At 41.5% G+C, this 24,437-nt stretch overlaps 1 protein-coding gene across 9 annotated transcripts in view; it reads right to left on the bottom strand.

The window, feature by feature from the left end:
- Pde1c (phosphodiesterase 1C) overlaps positions 1 to 24,437 on the bottom strand; it is a 445,757-nt gene that overhangs the window by 76,864 nt on the left and 344,456 nt on the right. For all 9 annotated transcript variants that reach the window (XR_007233288.3, XR_007233289.3, XM_048440405.3 and 6 more), the window contains 6 exons: positions 21,886 to 21,986; positions 19,168 to 19,296; positions 10,777 to 10,878; positions 10,158 to 10,278; positions 4,509 to 4,590; positions 792 to 912 (listed from right to left, as the gene is read on the bottom strand). Coding sequence is in view for 7 of the 9 variants with exons in the window: in XM_048440405.3 (XP_048296362.3) it covers positions 792 to 912; positions 4,509 to 4,590; positions 10,158 to 10,278; positions 10,777 to 10,878; positions 19,168 to 19,296; positions 21,886 to 21,986 (656 nt within the window). In the remaining 2 variants the exon portion in view is untranslated. The remainder of the gene's footprint in view (positions 1 to 791; positions 913 to 4,508; positions 4,591 to 10,157; positions 10,279 to 10,776; positions 10,879 to 19,167; positions 19,297 to 21,885; positions 21,987 to 24,437) is intronic.

The following is a 24,437-nucleotide window of genomic DNA, read 5'->3' as shown; positions in this document are numbered from 1 at the left end:
CCGTGGCATTTCCATGGGTTTGGGTCCTGGACTGTATAAAAGAGGAAAAAACAAAGTGGGTGTAAATATATGTAAATTGATTCTCTTTGCTCTTGAGTAGGGGTGTGACTAGCTGCTTCAAGTTTCTGCCCTGACTTCCCCACAATGAAAGACTATAACTAGGAATTATAAGCTGACTAAACTCTCCCTTCCAGTTGCCTTTGTCTGTGTCTCTATCACAGCCTCGGGGAAGGAAACCAGGGTACTGAGCTGATTTATGTGAGACTACACAGATCAGTAAGCTGTGGAGTCAGGGCAGTAAGCCTGAACTCCGGCCGGAGAGTCTGACCTCTTACCCTTCTACATTTGATATCCTTACGCTTTATGCTGTGATCCCCAGCACTAGAAAACACTTAAGTTTGAGGTGTTTTGCTATATTGTTTTCAAAATCTGTACTCCTCTTTCTTCCTGAATAGAAATGAAAGTCAGCCTCACTTCCGGTAAGAACTCTGATCAAAAGCCTGACCATCTGCAGAATCAGGAACCAGGGTTTTCTGTGCACCATAGAAGTGTACTGACCAGTGCTTCTGGAAATAAAGGCTTCAGAGAGTGGGGCATCCCACTCTGGCCTTCGGCCACCTGTTATGGGCCAGCCTAGCAAGCATAGAGGGTATCATTCTAAATCCTCTGAAAGAAAGAAGGGGGCAGACATGTCTCCTGTAAGAACAAGAGAGGTACAGCTCATTGTGATACCACACATCCCCCAACAAGAAGATACTATCACAACCCAGCTCTCAAACTTCCCCACTGACCTTGAGCGCCTCTGGCCGGTCCCACCAGTCTGGGAGCTTTCATCGATTAAGGGACTCACAATCTTCTCAGTCATATCCGTGAGCACAGTAAAGGTGGGCTCCACAATGAAGTCAATAAAACCTACAGAGAAGCAACAGTGGCTCAGAAAACAGCATGCTAACAGGGATCAGTCCTGGTTTCTCACTAGAAACCAATTACTCTTTTCTTCCCCAATCCACCAAACAAAACACCTGCTCTACATGGGAGCTCCAAATCAGTCAAGAACTAGTTGGTCTCATTCTTATTGAATGTCATGAGACAATCTCATTTCCCCTACATAATTCCCTTAGGACTTTTTAATCAGTGATTCAATTGAAAGCTTAAAAATACAATTTAACACCTGCTATATAATAAACAGTGTGATGTGTTTTATTAAAGGTTGAAGACGAATCACGCAAACCAATAGTCTTCAAAGAATTTATAGGTAAAATTTAACGGGGACAAAAATGAGCCCTAGAGTTTCTGCAGGGCCAAAGGAAAAGCCCAGATGAAGGTTCTTAGGAAAGAAATAGAAGAGAGGAGATGTTTTGCTCTTATAGAGACCGGTGAACAGTTATGTGGAGGTTTTGTGTTTGAGCCAAGCTCTCAAGGATGGGTGTTAAGAACAATGTGGCTATTCACTCTGGACAGAGGGACATTCAGAGGTGGAAAAGTATGCAGGTGATGTCTGTGCAATCACTGGGGTGAGGGGAATGCTCTGAACCTTGAAAAAACGTTCCGGGGAGGCCAGCTATCCTCAGGTATGTCAGGGAAGGAAGCTCCTGTCCTGATGATATCCGCAAACCTTTGTGATGATATACTTAAATGAGCTTTGATGCAGTCCATGCAGCAGGGGGCGTGGAAAGGCAGTGAGGAGGAAAGACAGAGTGGGAAAATCTTGTTAGGAGCTACTGCAGCTGCTCAAACAGAAGATAAGAACCTGAGAACCAGAGCTGTTTTACACTGGGCACCAAAAGCATACACAGCACAGCGCAGGAGGCGGCATTGCTCTAGAGGCTCTAGCAAGAAAGTCAAAGAAATGAGAGGGGACAGGATGAGCTGCAAGCTGCTGACCTGAGACACAGGAGTCAGAATCGAACGGGAAGTTACAAGAAAACACTAGGAACTGCATTAGGATCATTACTGCAATGAAACCTTTTAAGATGGGCATACTGGAAAGAAAGCAAAAGTTGGCTTAGAGTGATTGTCTTAACTCAAAAACAAACAAATAAAACAAAACAAAACCGTTAACAACGACAAGAGAGAAAGAAAGGAAACTAGATGAGTATGTGTGACACATTGAGTGAACACAGTACACACGCTGGCACTAATAGGGATGGAGTGGGTCATCCATAGTCACACATAAGGAAGGAAACAAATTCCCACTAAGGGAGCTACTGCCCGCTTCTTTGAGTGGGTATCTGGAAATGCAGGGATGAATATTTAGTTTCCACAGTTACTAAGGGGATAGTGATACGGGTGCTGATACTCATCAGAGAAGGATGCTAAACAAACTGTAGTGGAACCCACAAAATAAGAACTGTCTATCTGATAAGGAAACATTTTTAAACATTTTGTTTTGCGGTTCACAACAATTTAATTTGGGGCTCAAACTGCAGTATTTGATGGTACCCAGAATTCTTTTGCTAGGGCCCTATTTCTTAGAGGAGACTGTAAGCATGGGTGTCGTTCTTGGCACAGTGTAAAATCCTGGCCTGATTTCTCTCTACATTGTCTCTCACTATTCCGTACCCACTGCTCCTGCCATGTTGGAGCTACTGAGAATTCACTGACCATATGAAGCAGTTTCTAATCTCATCTCCTATCTGTGGTGTCATTTTACCCAGCACTAAGCAATTGCTAACATGTACCCTATCTACCGCTACCTGCCTAGACACTACTTTAATGCTTCCTCAGATATAGTTCAAATATCACTCCTTAATAAGTCTTTGTGACTGAATCTAACAGTTCTCATATGTTGTAAGAGGGCCACTTGTTTGTTTCCCATCTGCCCAGCAGCTCAGACCCAAAATACTCACACAGAAACTATATTATTTAAAACATTGCTTGTCCAATAAGAAGCTATAGCTCCTTATTGGCTAACACTTATATCTTAATTTAACTTATTTCTAGTAATCTGTGTATCACCACGTGACTGTGGCTTACTGGGTAAAGTTCCCAGTGTCTGTCTCTGGCAGGGCTACATGGCTTCTCTCTGACTCTACCTCCTTTCTCCCAGCATTCAGTTTAATTTCCCCCACCTACCTAAGCTCTGCCCTATCAACCGGCCAAGGCAGTTTCTTTATTCACCAGTGGTATTTACAGCATACAAGGGGAAACCCCACATCACTCATACTATCTATGGATTCCACTGTAAAATGTTAAGAATTCCACCTTCAGCATTCATAGTGCTCTAGCATATGCTGTTTCCTAACATCTTACCCACTGTCTAATACTAGTTTAATAATATCCTTAAAAGTAGGTGCCATATACAGCTAGTTTTTTACTTTACAGCATCTATTATAATTCCCAGAGTACCCAGTACCCGACAGGAACTCAAGACATACCATGATAAAACAAATAAAACAATGAAGGTGCACATAGAGTTCAAGCAGATACCAGTCACGGTGGCACACATTCTCAGTCTTAGCTCCTGGGCGTCAAAGGCAGGCAGGTCAGGAGGCCAAGGGCCTTAGCTATAGAGTCAGTTCATGGCCAGCCTGGCTCATGCTTAGCTTTAGCTTAATGGCCAGTTTTATGCCCAGCCTGAATTACAAGGGACTCTATCTCTGCTCCCAAAGTAGGCAGGTAGAAAAGGCAGAAATTCTTTATTAAATAGATTTTTGAGTGACCAGAGACTCTTCTAAAGTAGAGTTCACTCATGACATTCATTTTATGTGATGGGTGACACTGTTTCTCTTTCCCACAGCTGAGGGTTTTTGTAATGCGTGTAATATGGTATTATGGTAATTCTCTTTTTTTTTAACCAAAGAAAAAGAGTGTGGAAACCAAAACAATTTAAGAGGCCTCCCAGGAAGGAGGAAACTCCTAAACTTAGACAAAAGAAGCATCAAGAAGGGGAGATGGTCAAGTGGTGCACTCCTTTAAACCCAGTACTCAGGAGACAGAGGCAGGTGGATTCTGAGTTTGAGGCCAGCCTGGTCTACAGGGTGAGTCCCAGAATAGCTAGGGCTACACCGAGAAATTCTGTATTAAAAAGAAGAAGGAGGAGGAGGAGGAGGAGGAGAAGGAGCAGAAGAAGGAGAAGAAGAAGAAGGAGAAGAAGAAGAAGAAGAAGAAGAAGAAGAAGAAGAAGAAGAAGAAGAAGAAGAAGAAGAAGAAGAAGAAGAAGAAGAAGAGGAGGAGGAGGAGGAAGGGGAAATGGTAAGATGACTTCTAGTATTGAAGCATGATAAAGGCACTGAAGCAAAATGGGCTTCCTAACTACAGTATGCACAGATATTTCCTTGGGTACTCGAAGACCTCTTTCCTTAGAGCAAGAATGATGGAAACTTCAAAGTTCCTCCATCTAATCAACCCCCAGAAGAAGCCATGGTCCAGAGAGATGGTATAACTTCAGCCTTTCAAAGGCTGGAAGAAGTGAGCCAGACTTCCAGCTGGGATCACCAAGCACAGTGGCCCTGCCCACCACGGATATACCATCTGATGCTCCTTCGAAGCAGCTGGCAAATACCTACCCACTTGTGACTGAGCAACCATAGTTGACTTTCTGTCACAGAGAGGAGAAAACGGCAGCCCCAGCTCGGCTTCTCTGTCACCCTAGAAAAACACAAGGTCACAGTAAACAAAAGAACAGTGGGCTGAGCGGCCCAGATTTTATTTAGCAGCCTCAACTGCCACTTAGGCCACTTATTTTTATTTTAATTATTACAATTACATTGTATAATAAGTCCTGGTGGGGCTTGCTCCTCTAAACAAAAGACACCAAGATGTGGTGGCTTCCGTAATCATTCCTTCTGAATGCAGTCTCACGCTGTCCCAAAGAAAGCTTCACTGGGCAGCAATAGGTTCCCCATGGGAAACCAGGCAGCAGTCCATGTGTTCTGTGGCCTGGGGCCAAAATCACAGTCAGAATGGTCGTGTTCCCCACAGTTCTCCTGTGGCTACCTGTGGCCTTCTTCTAGCCCAAGAACTCCCAGTGGTAAGCTGTGTCCAATAGGGAAATTCAAACTGACTAACATGGCTTTGTCTCCTAACATTAACTAAAGCCACACACAAAGAGAGTATGTGCTTCTGTGTTTCCCACCCTAACACTTGATACACTGTGAACAGTGGACTAGAAAGAACCAGTTATTCAACAATAATACCGCATAGCTGTTCAGACACAATGTTCCTCACGGTGTCCAAAAGCACCACTCTAACAAAAGTGCTATGGGACTCTAACTGTTGATAGAGATGGCTTCAAAAACATGCAACACAGGCTCAATCTTTCTGTCAAGTCCAGAGGAAGGAGAAGAACATATCTCCTCATGTCTATCAGCAGACTGTGCTCTTCCTTTTCTTGTAGGAAGAAACTCACTCAGGTTAATGGCTACTATTCATGCTTGAATCCTGCCTTTTTGCTGTGGGGCATGTGGTCCTAGAAAAATCACAGTCTTTTGCTGTTTCACAGTTTTCCACCTGTTCAATGTGGGATAACAGTTCAAACCTAAAGGGCTTATCATGAGGTAAAATGACAAAAAGACATACAGCAAATAACAAGAACTACTAAAAGAATTACTGTTGCCAGAGAGGTAGCCATATTTCAAGTCAAGCTTTGAGAAACATGAAGTGAATTTGTTCCAGCTCGCACCATCTAACTGTAATGAACATCACCAGCTGATTAGTAGGACTCGGAAACCTTAATAGCCTCTAGCCAAGACTGCCCCAACATCTGAACTGAATGCTTATTTCTAAATAATATCACCAAAGAGTCAGATAAGAATTCTAGCAAAAGCATGAGGTAGATTTTTAAGAGCTTTTATATTGTTCATAGCTATTGGATACTTTCATAGCTATTACATACTTTGGGAGCTAATACCTACAAAGATCCAAGAACCAAATGGCACAGCATTTATGGAGCAAAAATTCCAACGTAGAGAAAGAAAAAAATAATAGAAACTCTGTTTAGCCCATGGCAGATCTCACATTTAAAAAGCGTACATAGAGTCTACGTTATTTAACTGATATAATGAAGAAAGCAAATTGCTGTGATTGAATGCAAAATGTGTTGACAACTTGGTCCCCAGCTGGTACAATAGACTCAGTCTCATGAGCTCATAGCCAAGTGGGCTTGGAGGAAGTGGGTCACTAGCAGCTCAGCTTTAAAGGGTATATCTCATGCCCTCAGAACTTTCTTCTCTGGCTCTCTTGGTTTCCTGTTTGCCAGTAAGGGAACAGAATTCTTTTCCCCTGATAGTCTACCACAGGCCTAAATACAATGGAATTGGCTAATCATGTGCTGAAACCTCCACAACCATGAGCCCACATATACTTTCCCTCTCTTTCCCCTCTTTTGTTTATTTATCTGCTGTGGAACAATGGTCTTATACCCTATAAATATTTGTCACTTGTATTGGTTTAGTAAAATGCTGATTGGCCAGTAGCCAGGCAGGAAGTATAGGTAGGGTGACCAGAATTCTGGGAAGAGGAGAGGCTCAGTCTGCAGTTGTCACCCAGATATAGAGGATGCAAGATGAGAATGCCTCACTAATCAAAGGTACCAAACCACATGGCTAACACAAATAAGAACTATGGGTTAATGTAAGATGTAAGAATTAATTAAGAAGAAGCCTGAGCTAATAGGCCAACCAGTTTATAATTAACATGGGCCTCTGTGGGGGGTGGGGGGTTGGCACTGAACAGCTAAGGGACCTGGGGGACAGAAACCTCTTCAACATTTGTCTGTCTGTCTGTCTATTTGTTTGAGAGAGTTTCTCTTTGTAGCTCTGGCTGTCCTGGCACTTGCTACGTAGATCAGGGTGGATCTCAGAGATCCTCCTTCCCCTCCCTTCCGAGTGCTGGAATTAAAGGTGTGTACCACGATCCTCAGACTAGATACTTTCTCTCTTTAAGTTCATATTCTTGGATATTTTGTCACAGTAGCAGAAGAGTAACTATCATATAGACACATTTGATTTTTTTTTTGACTGCAAGCTGAAAATCAGACAGAGAAGTCTTCCATAATTCACAGACGTTCGCAAAGGAGCTGAATGCATACATCTAATTTAAGCTCTAAAAAATAACAAATTATTTGATCAATAAAAAAGTAATTTGGAATCTATTAAGTAAAAAAAATATATCACTAAAACATTGAAAAGTTAAAAAATACTCTATTTGAGGTAACTCTTGGTTAAAAGAAAAAGAAAAATCAGTTTTAAAGACTAGACACTAAAGACTGCTTTGGAGCACAGTGTGTCGGAGCAGCAATAAGCAAATAAGTCTCGGCTTCTGATTTCTAAACAAGTGGGAAAGAAAGCAAATGAAGTGAGCATCGAAGTCAGAGAGTTAGAAAAACAAAAGTCAAGGAGATAAGTAAAGATGCAAACAGTATCGCTGAAGAAGCAACGCTAAGATAATAGCATAGTCCTGTAGGAGAGAGATTGAAAAATTCAGCAATGCATATGAAATAAAACAAACAAGTGAGGGAACACCCACAGGCACAGAAGAAATGAAAAGAACTGTGAGAGATGTTTCCAAAATGTAAAAGTTCACAGTGATACCACGGAAAGGAACCTTGAAGCTGTTTCAGAATGAGACAGGTTTACGAAGACGGACGTCCTTTGTCAAAGTCAGTGCTTCATTTAAAAGTAGCCCAGGACTGTGGCGCGGATTCTATGGAACATGGTTATGAACCTGATGATGGGACTCCATCCTTCGGGAGAGCAAGGACACCTGGATCATGTCCACAAGGGCCAGCTATTGTATTAGTTTGAAATTATAGCCCAACCTTCTGAATGTAATTCTGAAAAGGCTCTCTGGTCCCATTGGGGTTTCCCATGTGAAGTGCTCAATTTTAAAGCCATTATTAAGAGCCGGAGAATCATTATTCCTCTCATGGGTTACCTGCTGTGCTTTGGCATCTGGCTTAAGACAATAAAAATACTTCACTGAACTGCATTCACTAAAGCCAGTTCAAGTGCAATGAGCCCAGTCCCAGTTGGCCAAGAAATTTGGTATGGTTATTTCCACACTGCCCTTAGCACATTCTCATTTCATTTGAGCTTATGTGTGTACATATGCAAGCAAGGTTTCCTTTATGGTGAGGAAAGAACGTTCACATAATTAGGTAACTTCACACACTCTCATAATTCAAAAAAGGAATCACTTCAATACATCAAACATAAGTGAGTTAGCCACGGTCTGTCCACTGGCCACAGACTGAATATTGCTAGCATGATGGAGATATTTTTACAAAGCTATATCTAAGGGAACATATAAAAAAGTAGGGGGGGTATTTAGAAAAAGAGTCAAAAATTACTTAAAGTAAGCCCCCAATGAAGGATGAGTTTGTAGTTGGTTGTCCTTGTGTACACACCAGGGTCACACCTGTGTCACTCAAGCTCCTCCCAAGCCCACTCTTCACTCTTCTCATCATAGAGCCTGGGGATAACTCCTGAGACCACATAACAGGTGTGCAAAGGAACCTGCCCATATAAGGACAGGGCACATGACCTGGGGTCACGGTGGTTGTGCGTATAGGGATTGGCACCCATGAACACACAGAAGAGAACTCAGGGTATTTGATGCTGAAGGATTCATAAGAATATTCATTCAATCTTACTCTGAATCTTTTCTGTTCCCTCAAAAAGAAAAAAAAAATCACAGAAAACACAAAAGACAAGGGAATCAGAACTGCAACCTAATTGGTCCCAGGCTGCAAAGTAGTTGAAATAAAGTAGTTCAAAGTAGTTCAAAGTAGTTGATGGACAGTTTGGGGCTTTTGCAACTATTAACTCTAGCCAGACAACATGTACAGCTTCAGAAAGAAAACACACACACACACACACACACACACACACGTAAATATTTGTGCAATTATATCCCCATTCAAACAAGAATCACAACACTAAGAGCATCAGGAGGATTTCATGTCCAAGCCCAGGGTAGCCAGGGTGTCAGTGTGTCCCCCAAAGCTAAGATGGTGGAGACTTAATCCTCAAAGTCATGTGTGGATAGTATTCAGCAATGAAGCCTTTCGAAGGCAGCATGGATTAGATCAGACCGTGAGGGTGGGTCACTAATACCCCATGAAGGCTGCTTTAAAGCAGAGAGACCAGAGCTAGCACTGTGATGCTCCCAACACGTAGGCTCACCAGATGCCAGTGCTAGGCTAATGGAGTTCTAGGTTCCAAGGCCACGATCTAAATAAATCTCTATTCTTTGTAAATTACCTTGTTTCAGGTATTATAGCAACAGAAACTGAACTAAGGCTCAGAGAAGGAACCTAACCCTAGTCATTTGAGGGAACAATGGTGAGATGTGATATTAAGTGTTGTTAGGGACTTAGAGTTCTCAGAACCCACGTTGTGTGCCTCCCTCTTTGAATGAACTGGAATTAGCTGAATGAACTGACAGTAACTGAGGTCTGTAATCTACATTTCATTGACTGAGCTCAGCGTCTCATGTCTCAAAGCCGGTGCCTGTGGCAGTTCTTCTCAAAGCAAGACCAGCATCTGTGTCAGGGTGGAGAACTAACTCTAACCCCAAAGACCTCTGTCTTGGTGACACATACTTGTTTTGTTTCTTTGATTCTGTTATAATAACATATTTGTATTTGTCTTAAAGCAATGCATACCCATTAAAGACCATCTGTTCTTATAAATAACATGACTCTGGATTGAAGGTGTGGTTAAATTTAAATGCACTTGAACAATAATTCCTAGTGATTTCTTGATTCCAGTTTGCAATATAATTTTGCAACATTGTGTCATGGCTCATCCATCAAAGGAAACAACCTACCCAATAATAAGAGACATGAGTCAAAGATTTACAGCTTAGTCCCCCAGGGTGATACAAAAATAGCCTTAATAACTTTTTTGGTAACTCAATAGAAAACAAAAAGGGAAAGTCCTTTTCAAATAATGCTTAGACAAGAGACTTCCATGAGAAAACACTTTTCCTCAAAGCAGAAATGCCTAAGACAGAATGCACTTCACAATGTCTTGAGACTCTGAATTTTGATAAAATTCAAGAATTACGGCTAGAGAAATAAAACAAGCGTGAAAAGCCTCTTTCTCCAAAGAAAATAATTACATCCTCCACGGTCCTTGCCAGAGAGATGCTGGAATATTCAATTTCCAAAGATACCCAGTGTCAGCCCTGGTGAGCAGCAAGAGACAAGGTACCTGTCTGAAGAATTCCTCCAGGAGAGACATGGTCCAGCGGTGGTGCAGGTCCCAGGCTTTTGCAGGGTGACTGATGTCCGCTGTGTGCAGCATCAGGGATAAGGCTTTCGGCTTTTCAATTCTGCAAACCCAGCACATGAGAGCACATGGTGACCACATACCTCAAACACTGGAAGTTTTGAAAATCTTTAAAATCGTGTCTAAGTACCGCCACTATGTTGGCAAACGATCAGTTCCGCATTTAATGAATGGGGTACTTCTCACTTAACTGATTTATGGAATGGTTACATTTTCAACCAGATGACAAAAATCTAAACAATACTTTCTTCCTTTAGCTATCGCTACATTTAACGGACCTTTGATCATTTAATTACTAACAGGGTCATGATGCTAATTGGAACAAACTGGTACCGTGTCTTGTATTCACTCAAATTCAGATTCTGGTAAATCACCTCTAGCTATTTGTGAGATGATGTATGATGTTCAGGCTCCCTGCTCCAGACATCACTACTTTTTGAGATAACCCAACCATTATCCTGAAGGTGATGCGTTTTCAGTGTTTAAAATGTACAAATTTCAGTCCAAGTCCTATGAGAGCGTAACGTCACGAGTTACTCACGCTTCTGGCTGCTGCAAGGCTGTCTTCATGGCTTTGATTTGCTGGAAATGACAGGACATATCCGTGGCCATTACCATCTCAATTACCAAGGTGCGAAACTCCCTTTTAGAGATGCCCATGAAGATAAGGCATTAAAACAAAAAAAAGAAAATCCAAGTTATGTTTTGCCACATTTAGTCAAAATCAGTTAATTGTTTCAGACATTTCAAATCTAATGTCAGTCTTTTCAATGGAATTCTTATGAAGTGGGATATAAATGATGGTTAAGGACTAAAGAATAATCTATTAAGAATATGATACAGGGAGATAGGAATTTTCTCAGTAATCAAGAACATTTAATCCTCTTGCAGAGGTCTCGAGTTTGATTCTGAGCACCCACATCAGGAAGATCACCTCTCTGAGCACTTGAATCCACGTGTGCATACCCCCCCACACACATACATGTACAGAATTTACAAATCAAGTAAGTCTTTAGAAAACAATATGATACATCTGTCATTTGGAAAATTAACTTACAGGGAAAACTGTAGTGAAGCTAAAATATGAATAAAAGTGTTATCTTCTCAGCTGAATTCATTCTTAAGATAAAACTAACTTGAAATCATCCTAGAAACTAGACTGATAACCTACTGGATACTTTGTGTATTCTGCATTTTACAAACAGGCCTTATTTTTAAAGCTTATAGAAGAACAGAGCAGGGTACATCCCCTCTCTTGTAGTTTCCTGAATCACAAGCATTTTGTGCTTACGTGGGGTTCAAGAGTTACAGCCAACAGACCAATGTCAATACTTCTATTAAATGAAGTCCATAGTTGACTTAGGGCTCACTCATCGTATTGCAGAGTTTCATAGGGTTTGATAAAAGTCTCTGCCCTGTGTCTAATATTTTAACATCATATAGAATGATTTCTGCATCCCTAATTTTCCTGTTGTTTCCTCCCTCCCCTGAACTCCTGGAAGCTGCTAGATGCTATACTGAACTAACAAAAGAAACCTAGACATAATTTATGTAGAATAAACAGGTCCTATGGAAATGGCATGATTCAACTGGTTTTAGCAGTTGAATAAGTTTTTGAAAACACCATTGCATTCAGGATTGCAAATACTTTTCATTTATTTCAGAGAGTCCCACTTTCTACTTCTACATATGTATGTATATAACGTGTATGCATGTGTATGTTTATAATGTTAATATATATATATGTGTATTGAAATGATAAACATAGAAGCATGTTATATATGTATACATGTACACTATACTTTATATACATTGTGCATATACAGATATATATACTGTATATATAAACAAAATGTTCTCTTTTGTCTGAGTTCCTTTCCTAGGCATAAGAACTTGCTACTCATGTTGGAGAGGATCACCAATAATTTCTTGCTGCTTCCAGTTGGGCGGTCTCCCAACTATTGCAGTTAGTTATTCACTCAACAGAGGATATACAGTTGGTGTGTTCTACACTAGTTTAGGATGACGACAAATAAATCATCCCTGGTTATCTGTGTCAAGTCTTTACATGGTCATGGTCTCATTGCCTTAGGGCAAATATCCAAAACTGAATGACTGTTTTTTTAGGCACCTGAGTATTTAACTGTATAAAACACTGCCAAACCTTTTGCAAAATGACTGTTTAAGTTCGCATTTTTGACAAGCGTGCTAAGGTTCTGTTTTTCCTTTCCTGCCTTCTCTTAGCCTTTAATTCTAGCCATCTAGTAGGTGTGAAGGGGTGGCTCACTGTGCTTTTACTTTGCATTTCCTGGACCAAATACTATTGTTGAATACCTCATGTACTTTTCCCATTTGCATATCATTTTTCATGAAAATGGGTTTCAATTCATTTTTAATTTTTAAAGGGGGGGTGTTTCTTTAAAAACTCTTGTTACTGACTTGTCAAGGTGCCATGTGCTTCTGGATACAAACCATGATAGAGCATGCACAGTTCCAACATTCTCCAGTGTCGGAGTTTCTTGACTTACATCAATTCGGTACCTTCCAAAAAGTTTAATCTTTATTACATTGATTTATTACTTTAATAAATGCTTCTCATCTTTAGTGTTCTAAGAACCCCACATGTCTGGATGACATGGCTGTGCCTTCCTATAAGATGCTTGCCACTACCATTGTTATCACAGTACGAGGAACAAGCCCAGGATGCCTGCCGCTGAGCTGCATGCTGAACCGAGTGGCCGTTTCCACTCGTTTTCCACTCGTTTCTCACATTTTATGTTTTATTCTTCAATCTGTCACTGCCCCAGTTGAGCTATTTCAGCCTGCCTAGGTTTTATGACAAAATTTGAGTTGATTTTTGAGTATGCTTGAGGTAAGAGTCAAAATCATTTTCCATAGACACCCACTTGTTTTAACACCGTTTCCTGAAATTAATTTCTTTTCCCCTTCAGTTCGACCTAACCTTTACTAAAAATCAAGTGGTGAGGGGTCTGAGGAAAGACCTTAGTCAGAGCAGTGCTTGCCAAGCAAGCATGAGGACTGAGTGCAGTAGATGACAGGACATGTTTGTAACCTATCACTGAGGGAAAGGGGATCAGAACAAGAGGCTCTGCAAAGCTTGTTGTCCAGCCAATACTACCAATCTGTGACCTCTAGGTTCAAGGAAGAGACACTGATTCAAAAAATAAGCTGGAGAACAGTAGAGGAAGACACCCAATACTGACCTCTGATCTTCATTCTTACAGGTTTTTAATTAGCATACAAAGTAGTAGCTTTCAGTATGGCTGTCTGTACATAAATATCACAACCTTGAGATTGTTTCTCAGCCCCCATCCTTTCTTGCTCCTCCTCCCTCCTCTTCTTAAGGAGCCCTCCTTCCACCTTTATGTCGTACTTGTGCTTACTTAGTGATGATGCAGAGAAGAGAGAAATTCGATATCCATTTTTCTGCATTTGGTTTATTTAATTTAACATGATGACCTTCATTTCGACTATTTTTCTATAAATTCCATAATTTCATTCTTCTTTGTAGATGAATAAGACCCCAGTGCAGGGGCTGCAAGATGGCTTAGTGCAGTGGTTCTCAACCTTCCTGATGCTGCGACCCTTTTCTCCAGCTCCTCATGTTGTGGTGACCCCCAACCATAAAATTATTTCATTGCTACTTCACAACTATAATTTTGCGACTGTTATGAAACAAAATGTGTAAATATCTGATATATAGGATATATGATATTTGACCCCTGGGAGAGGGTTATCCCACTTCCCAAGGGGTTGCAACTCCCATTTTGAGAACCGCTGGCTTAGTGGGTAAAGACACTTTCTACCAAGTTCCATCACCTGAGTTGGATCCGACCTTGTGAAGAAGAGAACACTGTGGAATGTATGTACCTGCCATCCCTCTCATCAGTTAACAAATGTCACAAAATGTCCATTGTGTATGTGGAGCATATTTTCTTTACTCAGTCACCCAAGAATCCAAGATGGGTGTCTGGGATGATTCACAGCTTGACTCTCATGAACACAGTCACAAATGAAGATGTGTGTGCAGGTGACTCTGGTATTCTCACACATTTCTTTAGGAGTGCATCCAGGAGTGGGAGAGATGAATCTCCCACTGTGGCTGTTCTATTATTAGTTTTTCTTGGAAGTTTCCACACTAATTTTAATAAATTCAATCCTATCTCCTGCCTTGCATAAAAATTTTCAGTGCAGTTTTCTAATGGCTAGCTGCTAGTCTATTATTTTTTACATTAACTTCATATTTAGGAGCCTCATAAAATTCATTATCATTTTTGTAGTTGCCATAATAGTCTCGGGGCTTTATGTACAATCAGATCTCATTTGCTTACAGGAACACTTTACATTGTTTAATATAAGATCAGGCATCCTAATCTTGTTCCCAGTCTTCAGTATTTCACCATGAAGGCTGATATTAACTATGGCTTTACACTGCTGCCTTACCCAGCTGGAGATGCTATAGGTTCCTTTTTGTTTCTTTTTGGAAGAGTTTTTATTTGAGAAGTAATGGCCTTTGTCAAATGTTTTGGATATAGCTATTGAAATTATCTGACCATATTCTTTGCTTGGGGTTTTGTTGTTGCTTGTTTGTTTGTTTGAGTGGATGAGTCACTGTATGACTCTGGATGGCCTGAAATAGCTCAGTATGGATTCCAACCGAGGATCCTCCTGCCTCAGTCTTCAGTGTGCTGGGATTACAGGTTTGTACCTATAACATTTGGCTTCCTTTGTTTGCTTATTTGTTTTTAATAAGGTAAATTCTTTTAATTTATTTTTGAGTGCCAAATCAACCGTGCAGTCTTGGGATAAATTCTTTGCAGATATAATATATATATATATAATTTTATAATGACCATATATGTACCCAAGACTGACTGTGACTTCTCTATGTGAGGAGTAGGTGACCTTGAAATTCTAATCCTTGTGTCTCCATTTTTCCCAGTGCTGTTCTACAAGTTACAGGTATGTTCTACAAGTCCAGTTGTATACAGTACTAGTGATCAAACTCAGGGCTTCACGCATGATAGGCAAGCACTCAACCAATCAACCTAAATCTCCAGCCCTGGAGTTAACTCACAGACTTATGGAGGTTGACAAAACCAAGGTCAGCAGGGGCAGTCAGCAAGCTCTGGACCTGTAGGGCCAAATGATATACTCCAGCCAAAAGCCAACAGACTCAAGATTCAGGAAGACGGTTTCAGTTCAAACTCAGGTGGAGAGAATTTGATCTTATTTGGGGAATGGTGAACCTTCTATAGTATTTGTCTAACCCTTAGCTCCTTGTATGATGCCTGCTAATATTAGGAATGACAGTCTGCTTTACTGAGTCTACTCCTTTCTAAGTGGCTTCAACTACAAACAGACTCATGGAAAGATCTTGAATGTTTTAAAAAAAAAATCAAAGGCTCACTGTGGCCAAGTTGAGTTGATGCAAAATTAATCACACTATCCAAATCAAACTTTTTGCATAAGATTTTAAATGTTGATATTTAACAAGGATTTATGCATTTATGTTCATGGGGTTTACTAGACCCTAAGATTTATTTTTGTGATAGTTGTATAAAAGCATAGAGCTTAAAGTTATGTCTCATGAGGCAAATTAGAAAGTGATTTCTTCTTTCAATATTTTACAGAAAATTGGCCTAACATTGTGATGATCTCTTGCTGGTGTTTCAAAGACTTTGTTAGAGATAATATCCAAGTGGAAGTTTCTTGGTATAAAAATTTTTGATGGCAAACTCAACTGTTTTAATAGATAGAGGAATATTAAAATTATCTGTTTTATTTTTGTGAGATTTTAAAGTTGTATTTTTACAAAGTATTTATTTATTTAATCAAAGTTGCCAAGCATGATGAAATAATATTGCAATATTTTCTTATATATTTGAAATATGTAGAGAGTGGCAATATATGTTCTAGCTCAGCCAAGTTAGAAACTTACCAATTTTGTTGTTCTTTTCAAAGAAGTAGATTTTAATGTCGTTAATTCTTTTTTCTGTTGTCTGTAATTTTAAGGGTTTCTTAAGTAAGATTGTTATTTCTGCCTTTCTGTCTACACTGAGTTTGCTGTTCTTATTCTAGCTTCCCATAGTTACTGTATTTATATAAAATTTTCCAACAAAATGTTCTGATATCTCAGGTATATGATTTTTTTGTTCCCTTCAATATTTTATTTCCTGTGAGGTAAATCTCAAAGAAAATAACAGTGGCAAGAGGCACAGATATAGGTTGTGTGGTGGTTTGAAAGAAGTGGCCTCAAAGGAAGTGGCAATATTTGGAGATATGGCCTTGTTGGAGTAAGTTTGGTCTTTTTGGAGGAAGTGTCAACTGTGGAGGCGGGCTTTCAGGTCTCATATGTGCTCAAGACACATCCAGTGTCTCAGACCACTTCCTGCTGCCTGCAAGTCAAGGTGTAAGACTCTCAGTTCCATCAACATGTTTGCCTGCATAGAGCCATGTCCTACCATGCTGATAATGAACTAAACCTCTGATCTTAAAGCCATCCCACTAAATGTTTTTCTTTACAGAAGTTGCTGTGGTCACAGTCTTTTTGCAGCAATGTGAATATTAACTAAGTTAGAAGTTGGTACCAGGGACTTGGGTATTGTTGTAATGGGTCTGATATTTCAGTATGAAGTAATATGGACTTTGGTATTTTGGGTTAGGAAAGCAGTGGAATGCTTTAAACACTACTTATTGGGCCACACTAGTAGGAACACAGAAGAAAATAGTGCTGAGAATGATTTGAACTGGTGAGGAAGGAGCTGGCTTAAGAGGTTTCAGAGAAGAATTTTAGTATGTTGCCTAGAGATTGTACTTATGATATTTCGATGAATTGGCTGCCTTTTGCCCTTGTCTGAAGAATCTGCCTGGGGTGAAGGAGAGGATTTTTGGATTAATTCCATTGGCAGAGGAAACAGCATAGTATAGACTGTGTTGTGTGGTTATTAATGGTAATAATGAAGATTTATAAAAAAGGAGTAAACTGAGCAGGGAAAATTATAAAGAGTAAAATTTAAGCAGAAAAGAGCACCAGGAGACAGAATGGAGCTATGTTCTGAGTTCAAGGAGATACAATTAAGAAATGGAATAAAGGGAGTAGTGACCTTATGGCAAGATCCCACCCAACTAAATTTCCAATTTATGAAAAGAAATTAAAAAAAAAGTTTAGAGTCAGGTGTGGTGGTACATGCCCTTAGTCCTCGCACTCTAGAGGCAGAGGCTGGAGGATCTCTGAGTTTGAGGTCAGCCTGGTCTACAGAGAAAGGTTCAGGACAGCCAAGCTTAGGCAGTGAAGGAAATCATGGAAAACAGAGAGCAAATAAAGATATAATTGAACTAGGGGGGCCGTGTTCCAGTCCCAGCAAGCAGTAGAACTTAGTAGCTTCAGTCACATGGTTCTGGTTTTAGAGTCAAGGACAGAAGAAAGGGGCCATGGAATTTGCCTCCATGATTAAGAAATGCCGCTGAGGCCAGGAGTGTCAGGGTGACCCTGAAGAGAAAGGCCATTGTGTGAAGCTGTGATGTTGAAGTTTGGATTGCCTTGGAGACCTTAAGATGTTGGTGATGCCATGTCCTGGGACACCTGCTAAGGAAAGCTGTTAACCGCGAGTAGAACCAGCCCGGGAGAGAGAAATATGTTGCAGCCCATAAAACTAAAAGAGGTAGAGATCTGAAGAGCGTTTTGACTTAAGACTTGCAGGTGCAGAGTTTAGAGTTTGCCCAGCTGGTTTTCAGTCTTGCTTTGGTCCAGTATTTCCTTACTATGCTCCTTCCTTACGTTTTAGAATGGTAATGAATAGCTGATGTCATTACATATTGGAAGTATATGATCTGTTTTATTATTTCGATTTTACAGGGAGTTACAATTAAGAGATTTCATGAATCTCAGAAGAGACTTGGAACCTTAGATTTTTCAATAAGTTTAAGGCAATTATAGACTATGGGGAGTTTTGGAGTTGGACTGAAAGTATTTTTGCATTATTATAGGGCTTCAACCCTTTTGGGGGCCAAGGAATGGAACATGTGGTTTGAAAGAAAGCACTACTAGGAGATACAGCCTTGTTGGAGGAAATGTATCACTGTGGAGGTAGGCTTTCAGGTCTCATATATGTTCAAGTCACACCCATTGTCTGAGACCACTTCCTGTTGCCTGTGCAGGATGCAGAATTCTCAGCTCCCTCTCCAGCACCATGTCTACCTGCACTCCACCACGCTCTCTGTCATAAAGATAATGGACTGAACCTCAGAAACTGCAATCTGCTACCTCAATCAAATGTTTTCCTTTGTAAGGGTTGCTGTGGTCCTGGTGTCTCTGCAAAGCAATAGAAACTCTAATACAGATGGTGAGTGCACAGACTTCACTAAACTAATTTCAAGGGACTAATTTATAGAGTTTACATTAATTCACCTATGTAGTTTGAGTCACTCAATTTTATAATGTATTAATCAGAGGGCATACTCAAATGGTTTAAGCCAATTCTATTATTTCTGTTACTTTACATATAACCACCAACAATTCAGGGTTAAAGATGCACAAGGATTTCTATGTTTGTGTATGGATATGGTCCAGGGTGAACTGATTGGTCTGCCTTATCCAGGCCCCAGAGGTTCAGACCCTGACTGTGTCAGCAGCTCTGCCCCAGCTGGAGACAGAAAGAACAAAGGAAGCTAAAGATCACACCAGGAAGGAAAATGAATATCACTTACCTTTTTCTAACAAAATTGTGTCCAAAGAAAATGAGAAAATACCAAACAAAATGAAGATAGAAATGAAGCCTCCGATCTTTATAGAGATGTGAAAAGCCAAGTGAGCAAGCTTTGGGGCACCCTATGTGAGAGAGTGGTGTGGAGTTTGCGCAGTGGCTACTTCCTCAGCAGCAGCGTGTTCCAAACTGCCTTCTCACATTACCTCCAGTCATCCTTTGAGAGGTTGACCAGAATATTCATCTCCTCGTCATCCTGCAGAAGGCGGTAGGCTGCACTCAAGTGGTGGTTCTCCAGTACAGATCTGTCATTGTACAAGATAGCTGGATCCGACCTGTGCAGAGAGACACACAAACTCCTTCAGGTTGCGGCCTAAATGGCATGTCGATTTTCAGCACCAGCAACTCTGGGCTCCTGCTCACATGCACTTAGCGTGTGCAAGGACATGGAACAGCGATTTTATTTTTTCCTAAAGGTAAATGAAAATAAATAACCGAGAAGATCCCTAAATGTTTATAAGAAGCTGAGGTGCATGCTATCAAGGCAGCATGTAAACGGAGACCACTTCAAGGTCCAGAGAACTGGACGGTGCAGGCCAATGGTCAGTGCCCTGAACCCAGAGCATAGGCCATCTACCCAAGAGAGGCCAGAGGGACGTGTCATTGCCAGCACCTGATCCACACTCCAGGGGACGTGTGTGCCCGCCTGGAGGGTCTGGGAGGACGTATCCATGATGGCAGCAAACAGCAGCCGCAGCTTCTGCGGACAAATGAGGCTGGTGCTCTGGGCCTTGCAGTCACAGGGATCGGGGAACAGCCTTTGTGGGGCTGGGCAGAGGCCTGCTCAGAAAAGTGCTCAGCAAACAAAACGAACTGAATTTGATCCTCTAAAGTCACATTAAAAATCCAGGTGTGAGTCAGACAGTGATGGCACATGTCTTTAATCTCTGCCTCGGCAGAGGCAGGTGGATCTCTGTGAGTTCAAGGCCAGCCTGATCTACAAAGAGAGATTCAAGATGTCCAGGGCTACATAGAGAAATTCTGTCATAAAAAAGCAAAGCCAACTGTTGTATGAGCCTCTTGTTTGTTTCCCAACTGCCTGGCCACCCAAACTCCCAAAATAACCACATGGAAAGTGTATCAGTTAAATCACTGTTTGGCCCATTAGTTCTAGTTTCTCATTAGCTAAATCTTACACCTTAATTTCTATTAATCTGTGCATCACCACAAGGTCGTGGCCTACCAGCAAAGTTTTAGCGTTTCTGGCAGCAGCTCCATGGCTTTTCTCTGACTCTGCCTCCTTTTTTCCCAGCAGTCATTATAGTTTTCCCCACCTAGATCTATTCTACCCTATCACAGGCCAGGACAGTGTCTTTATTCACCAATGGTGTTCACAGCACACAGTGGGGACTCCCACGTCAGCCAACCAACCAAACCACAAAACACAGCAAAAGCCAGGGACGATGTTTGTGTGGGAGGAACCTGGAGGATCGGCCACCCCAGCTGAACTGAGCTTCACGGCAATAAGAGATTCTCTTTCAAATAACAATGTATACGGTACCAGAAGCATGGCATCTGAGGTTCACCTCGTGCCTCCATGTGGATCCATACACACCAATACATAAGAGTATACTCATACCCCAACACACACAAGCAGCTTTTCAGGGTACACCAAGATTCTTGTCTGTTAGCCAGCAGTTCCCACCTCATCCCCTTGTCACGCGCGCCACATTCGTCATGCATGCCATATTTGTCAAGTGTGTCATATCTGTCATGTGTGCCATATTTGTCACATGTTTGTGTGTCATGCGTTTATCTGTGTGCCATATTTGTCGTGTGTGTCATGTGCATATTTGTCATGTGTGTCATGAACCAGTCTGGTCTGGTTGAAACCAGTCCGGTCCTGTCTGGTCCAGTCTAGAACAGTCTGGTCTGTCTGGACCGTTCCGGTCCAGATGGACAAGGGTTTGCAAGTAGGAACGTGGCTGACCCCAAAGAAGCTACACTAGAAGGTTGGCACCCAGCATGGGGAAGGCTTCCCTTAACTACATAGATGGATCCTCTTTCCCATAGTCTTCTAATACAACCATATACACCGCCCCTTCCTGAGACCCACGCAGCTAGGGCAGAATTCATACAACTGGCTGGGAGCAACGGTTGGATACTCAGGGAGGGATCCAGTGACCCTCCCTGCCCCTCCTTGTAGGAGGGGATGCCAACAGTCAACAGCTCTATGTGATGCTCTTTGGCAAGCAGCCCATTGGTGGCCCAGGAGGAAGTAAACTTTGGTTTGCTGTTGGGATCAGATCCTTAGCATGAGAGGTTGAGGCTGAGTGGGAGGAGTGAATCATGGCTTCTGAGCTGGGACATGAGAAGTGGCCAGGGAGTGACAATCAGATGAGTGTGGGAATCACATGGTGTTTCTGTTGTTTCCTGGCTTTGTGTCTGCATCATTGATGACCTCTCACGGCCCACATCAGTTCTGTAAGTGATTGTGACCTTGTATTTATCAGGATGCTCGGGATCCAAATTGTTAGTTTGACAGAAGCCCTCCAATGGTTGTATGAATTTCATGATGTCATGTGCATGACATCTGGGGCTCTATGAAGCCTGTGCCACACCTGTTAGAAACAGGTAGAGGAGCACAGGCCATACATAAATAACAGGTGAACATTATAATAGTGAAGAAAGGAAGAGCCACTTTAGATCTGAATAAAATATGAGAAATAGCAGCAGGTGGTTTTTGAAACGCCGTGTGTTCAATGAAGTCGCCCAGGCTCCTCTCTTGTTTATAAGTTAATCTTTTCAAAATTCAAAATAGAGCAACCACATAAAAGTGAAGTGACAAACGCACAACTCGCTGACATCTAAAATTATATCCCTGCCTCCTCATGCCTGCCCTGCAAACATTTCAACTGCCTCACCGTGTCTGAATGTGGAAATTGTTGGTAGTTCCAGTGTGTTCATAGTCGTGGATGGCAGCCGAGAAGATTATGGCAAAGATCTCCAGTTCTGTCAGCCAGTTCTGCAAGGAAGATAGATTCACAGCAATCAGGTAATTGTCTCTTGCTCACGGGGAGGAGCATGCTGACAGCATACTCACCCTGCTACCTTCTACCCTACAGTTGCTGGCTGTTGTCAAACAAGCTTTTTTATACATAGAAGTAATGGGGGCTTTTCCTCATTGAGGAGACTGTGAACTTGTAGTTTGACCACAACACTCAAGGTTGGAAGAACTATTACTCTGATCTGACATTCCAGAAAGACAGCAACAGTGAACATGAAGAACTGAAAATGTCCTCATCAAATAGCCCTCTCACTTCAAAATAAAATTCTTACCTCTCTTTCCTTTCCTTTTCCTGTCCCTCCCCCTCCCCTGGGAAAAATTCAATGCAATACCCTCTCTCATTTATAAAGAAGTAATTAAAAGTTTTAACACAATATCAAGTGTGGGAGCCAGCCATGATAAGCTAAGTCTGGGCAGGCCACCCAAAGGAAGTTCTTTACTTCCAACCATTATCACCAGCCAGAGTAGGACTCAGCCATCGATAAATTTTAACAAGAGGCCTGGGGCTCAGTAGTTTACCCTGAATCAGTCCCAAGATTACCTGAACACCACCCAAAAACGGACCATCTAAAGGAAATGCCTAACATTTCAACCGCTGTAGATAGGACCACCTGCCAGAACACACTCACCAAGACACCCCTAGACAAAAGTCAGCCAATCAGGGGTGGGTCCTAAACCTCAGAAGCCCTTCACCCCCACCTTCACTACTATGAAAACCCAATTCTAACTGAGCATACAGGTGTCTTGCCTACATGTGTGTCTGTGTGCTACATGTATGTACTGCCCACTGAAGTAAGGAGAAGCCACCAGATCCCCTGGAACTGGAGTAACAGAGATTGTGAGCCATCACACGATTGCTGGGATTTGAACTTAGATCCTCTGGAAGAGCAGCTTGTGCTCTTAACCACTTGTTTGTCTGTTTTTTTGTTTTGTTTTTCGAGACAGAGTTTCTCTGTAATTTTGGGGCCTGTCTTAGAGCTAACTCTTATAGACCAGGCTGGCCTCGACCTCACAAAGATCTACCTGCCTCTGCTTTCTAATTAAAGATTAAAGCTGTGCACCCCCACCACTCGGCTGCCTCTTTTTAAATGTAGAAACCCACATACCTTTCACGTGTTCATAAAGGAACTAGCTGTGTAGCTGCTATTCCCACAGAATGAGAAAATGAGACCAGAGGAAACTCAAGATCCACCCAGGTCACACAGTTGTTCACATGACAAGCCATATAATTTATTTTCCAGAACTCTCACCTATCATCTGTAGATTAAATTTCCTTTGTTTATATTCTATATTCATTTAATTTTGGATAAACTTATGTATGTATAAAATTCTATGACATCTCTTCTTGATATTCTTCACATATATAAAACCTATTCTTCCTCTTTTTTTGATAAAGGGTCTTATAGAACATGCTAGCTCAAAACTCAGTATGTAGTCCAGTCTTACCCCGATCTCACAGAAATCCTCTTTTTCTTAGCCTCCTGAGTGCTAGAATTACAGGCTTGCACCTCTGCACGTGGCCATATTGGTGTGTTTTCTTTCTTAATATGATATTATTACTAATCTGCTTTTGAACAATTCCCTGTATACAAATCTTGTTCTAGTCCTATACAAAGTCAATATCACGTTTTAAAATAAGATGGTAGCTAGGAGTTAGCAAAGAGCCTAAACAAATCCAAGTCACAAAACATCAGGAGTCTAAGCATCAGAAAGCCTGCAAAGGAATAGTTCCCACATTACAAATATCAGGCACACTTCCTTCCTGCCCAAACACACTAACAGGTACTCTTAGTTATCACCTAGCTTCTAATAAACCCAAACAGCAAGGGATCCAACAGGCATACAGCAAAAACTAAACTGTACCTTTGAAGCCCATTGTAAAACCCAATCCTTGAGGTGATCAGTGTGCATACAGGCTTAGGGAGGAGAAGGGGGAAAATGATATCTGGGAAGGAAACAGGAGGGGCTTGAAACAGTTTCACAAAAACAAGCCTTGCTGATGGTGCCAAGGAGAGCATGGAGTGGAGGAGGGCATTTTCAGAAGCGCCTGTCCATCTTGAGCAATGGAATGAGTTCCTGGACTGCAGTGGGAATCAGGGAAGACAGGAACCTCAAATATCTGGCATTGAAAGCCAGAGTGAGTGAGGAATATGAACTGACTCCACGGGCAGTGATGTTTATATCCCTGAGAGTCTAGAGCCAGCCCAGCACTCCAGGAAGAATCTTTGTTCGAGTAGAGACAGGGAGGAAAAGTCCTTACAGTACAGGTAAATAACTGAATGTGCAGCAGACATGGATAAAAAGAAGTTACAGCCAAGAGAACAATGGATTACATATGGCCACCAAACACAGAGTCAAGAGCCAAATACTTCCTGGGTCGTATCAGAGAGCATCCTTGGTAAAGGAAAG

Source organism: Myodes glareolus, chromosome 6 (assembly GCF_982192425.1).
Source record: "Myodes glareolus chromosome 6, mMyoGla1.1, whole genome shotgun sequence".
Classification (NCBI taxonomy): Eukaryota; Metazoa; Chordata; class Mammalia; order Rodentia; family Cricetidae; genus Myodes; species Myodes glareolus.
This window is presented reverse-complemented; position numbering and strand designations above follow the sequence as displayed.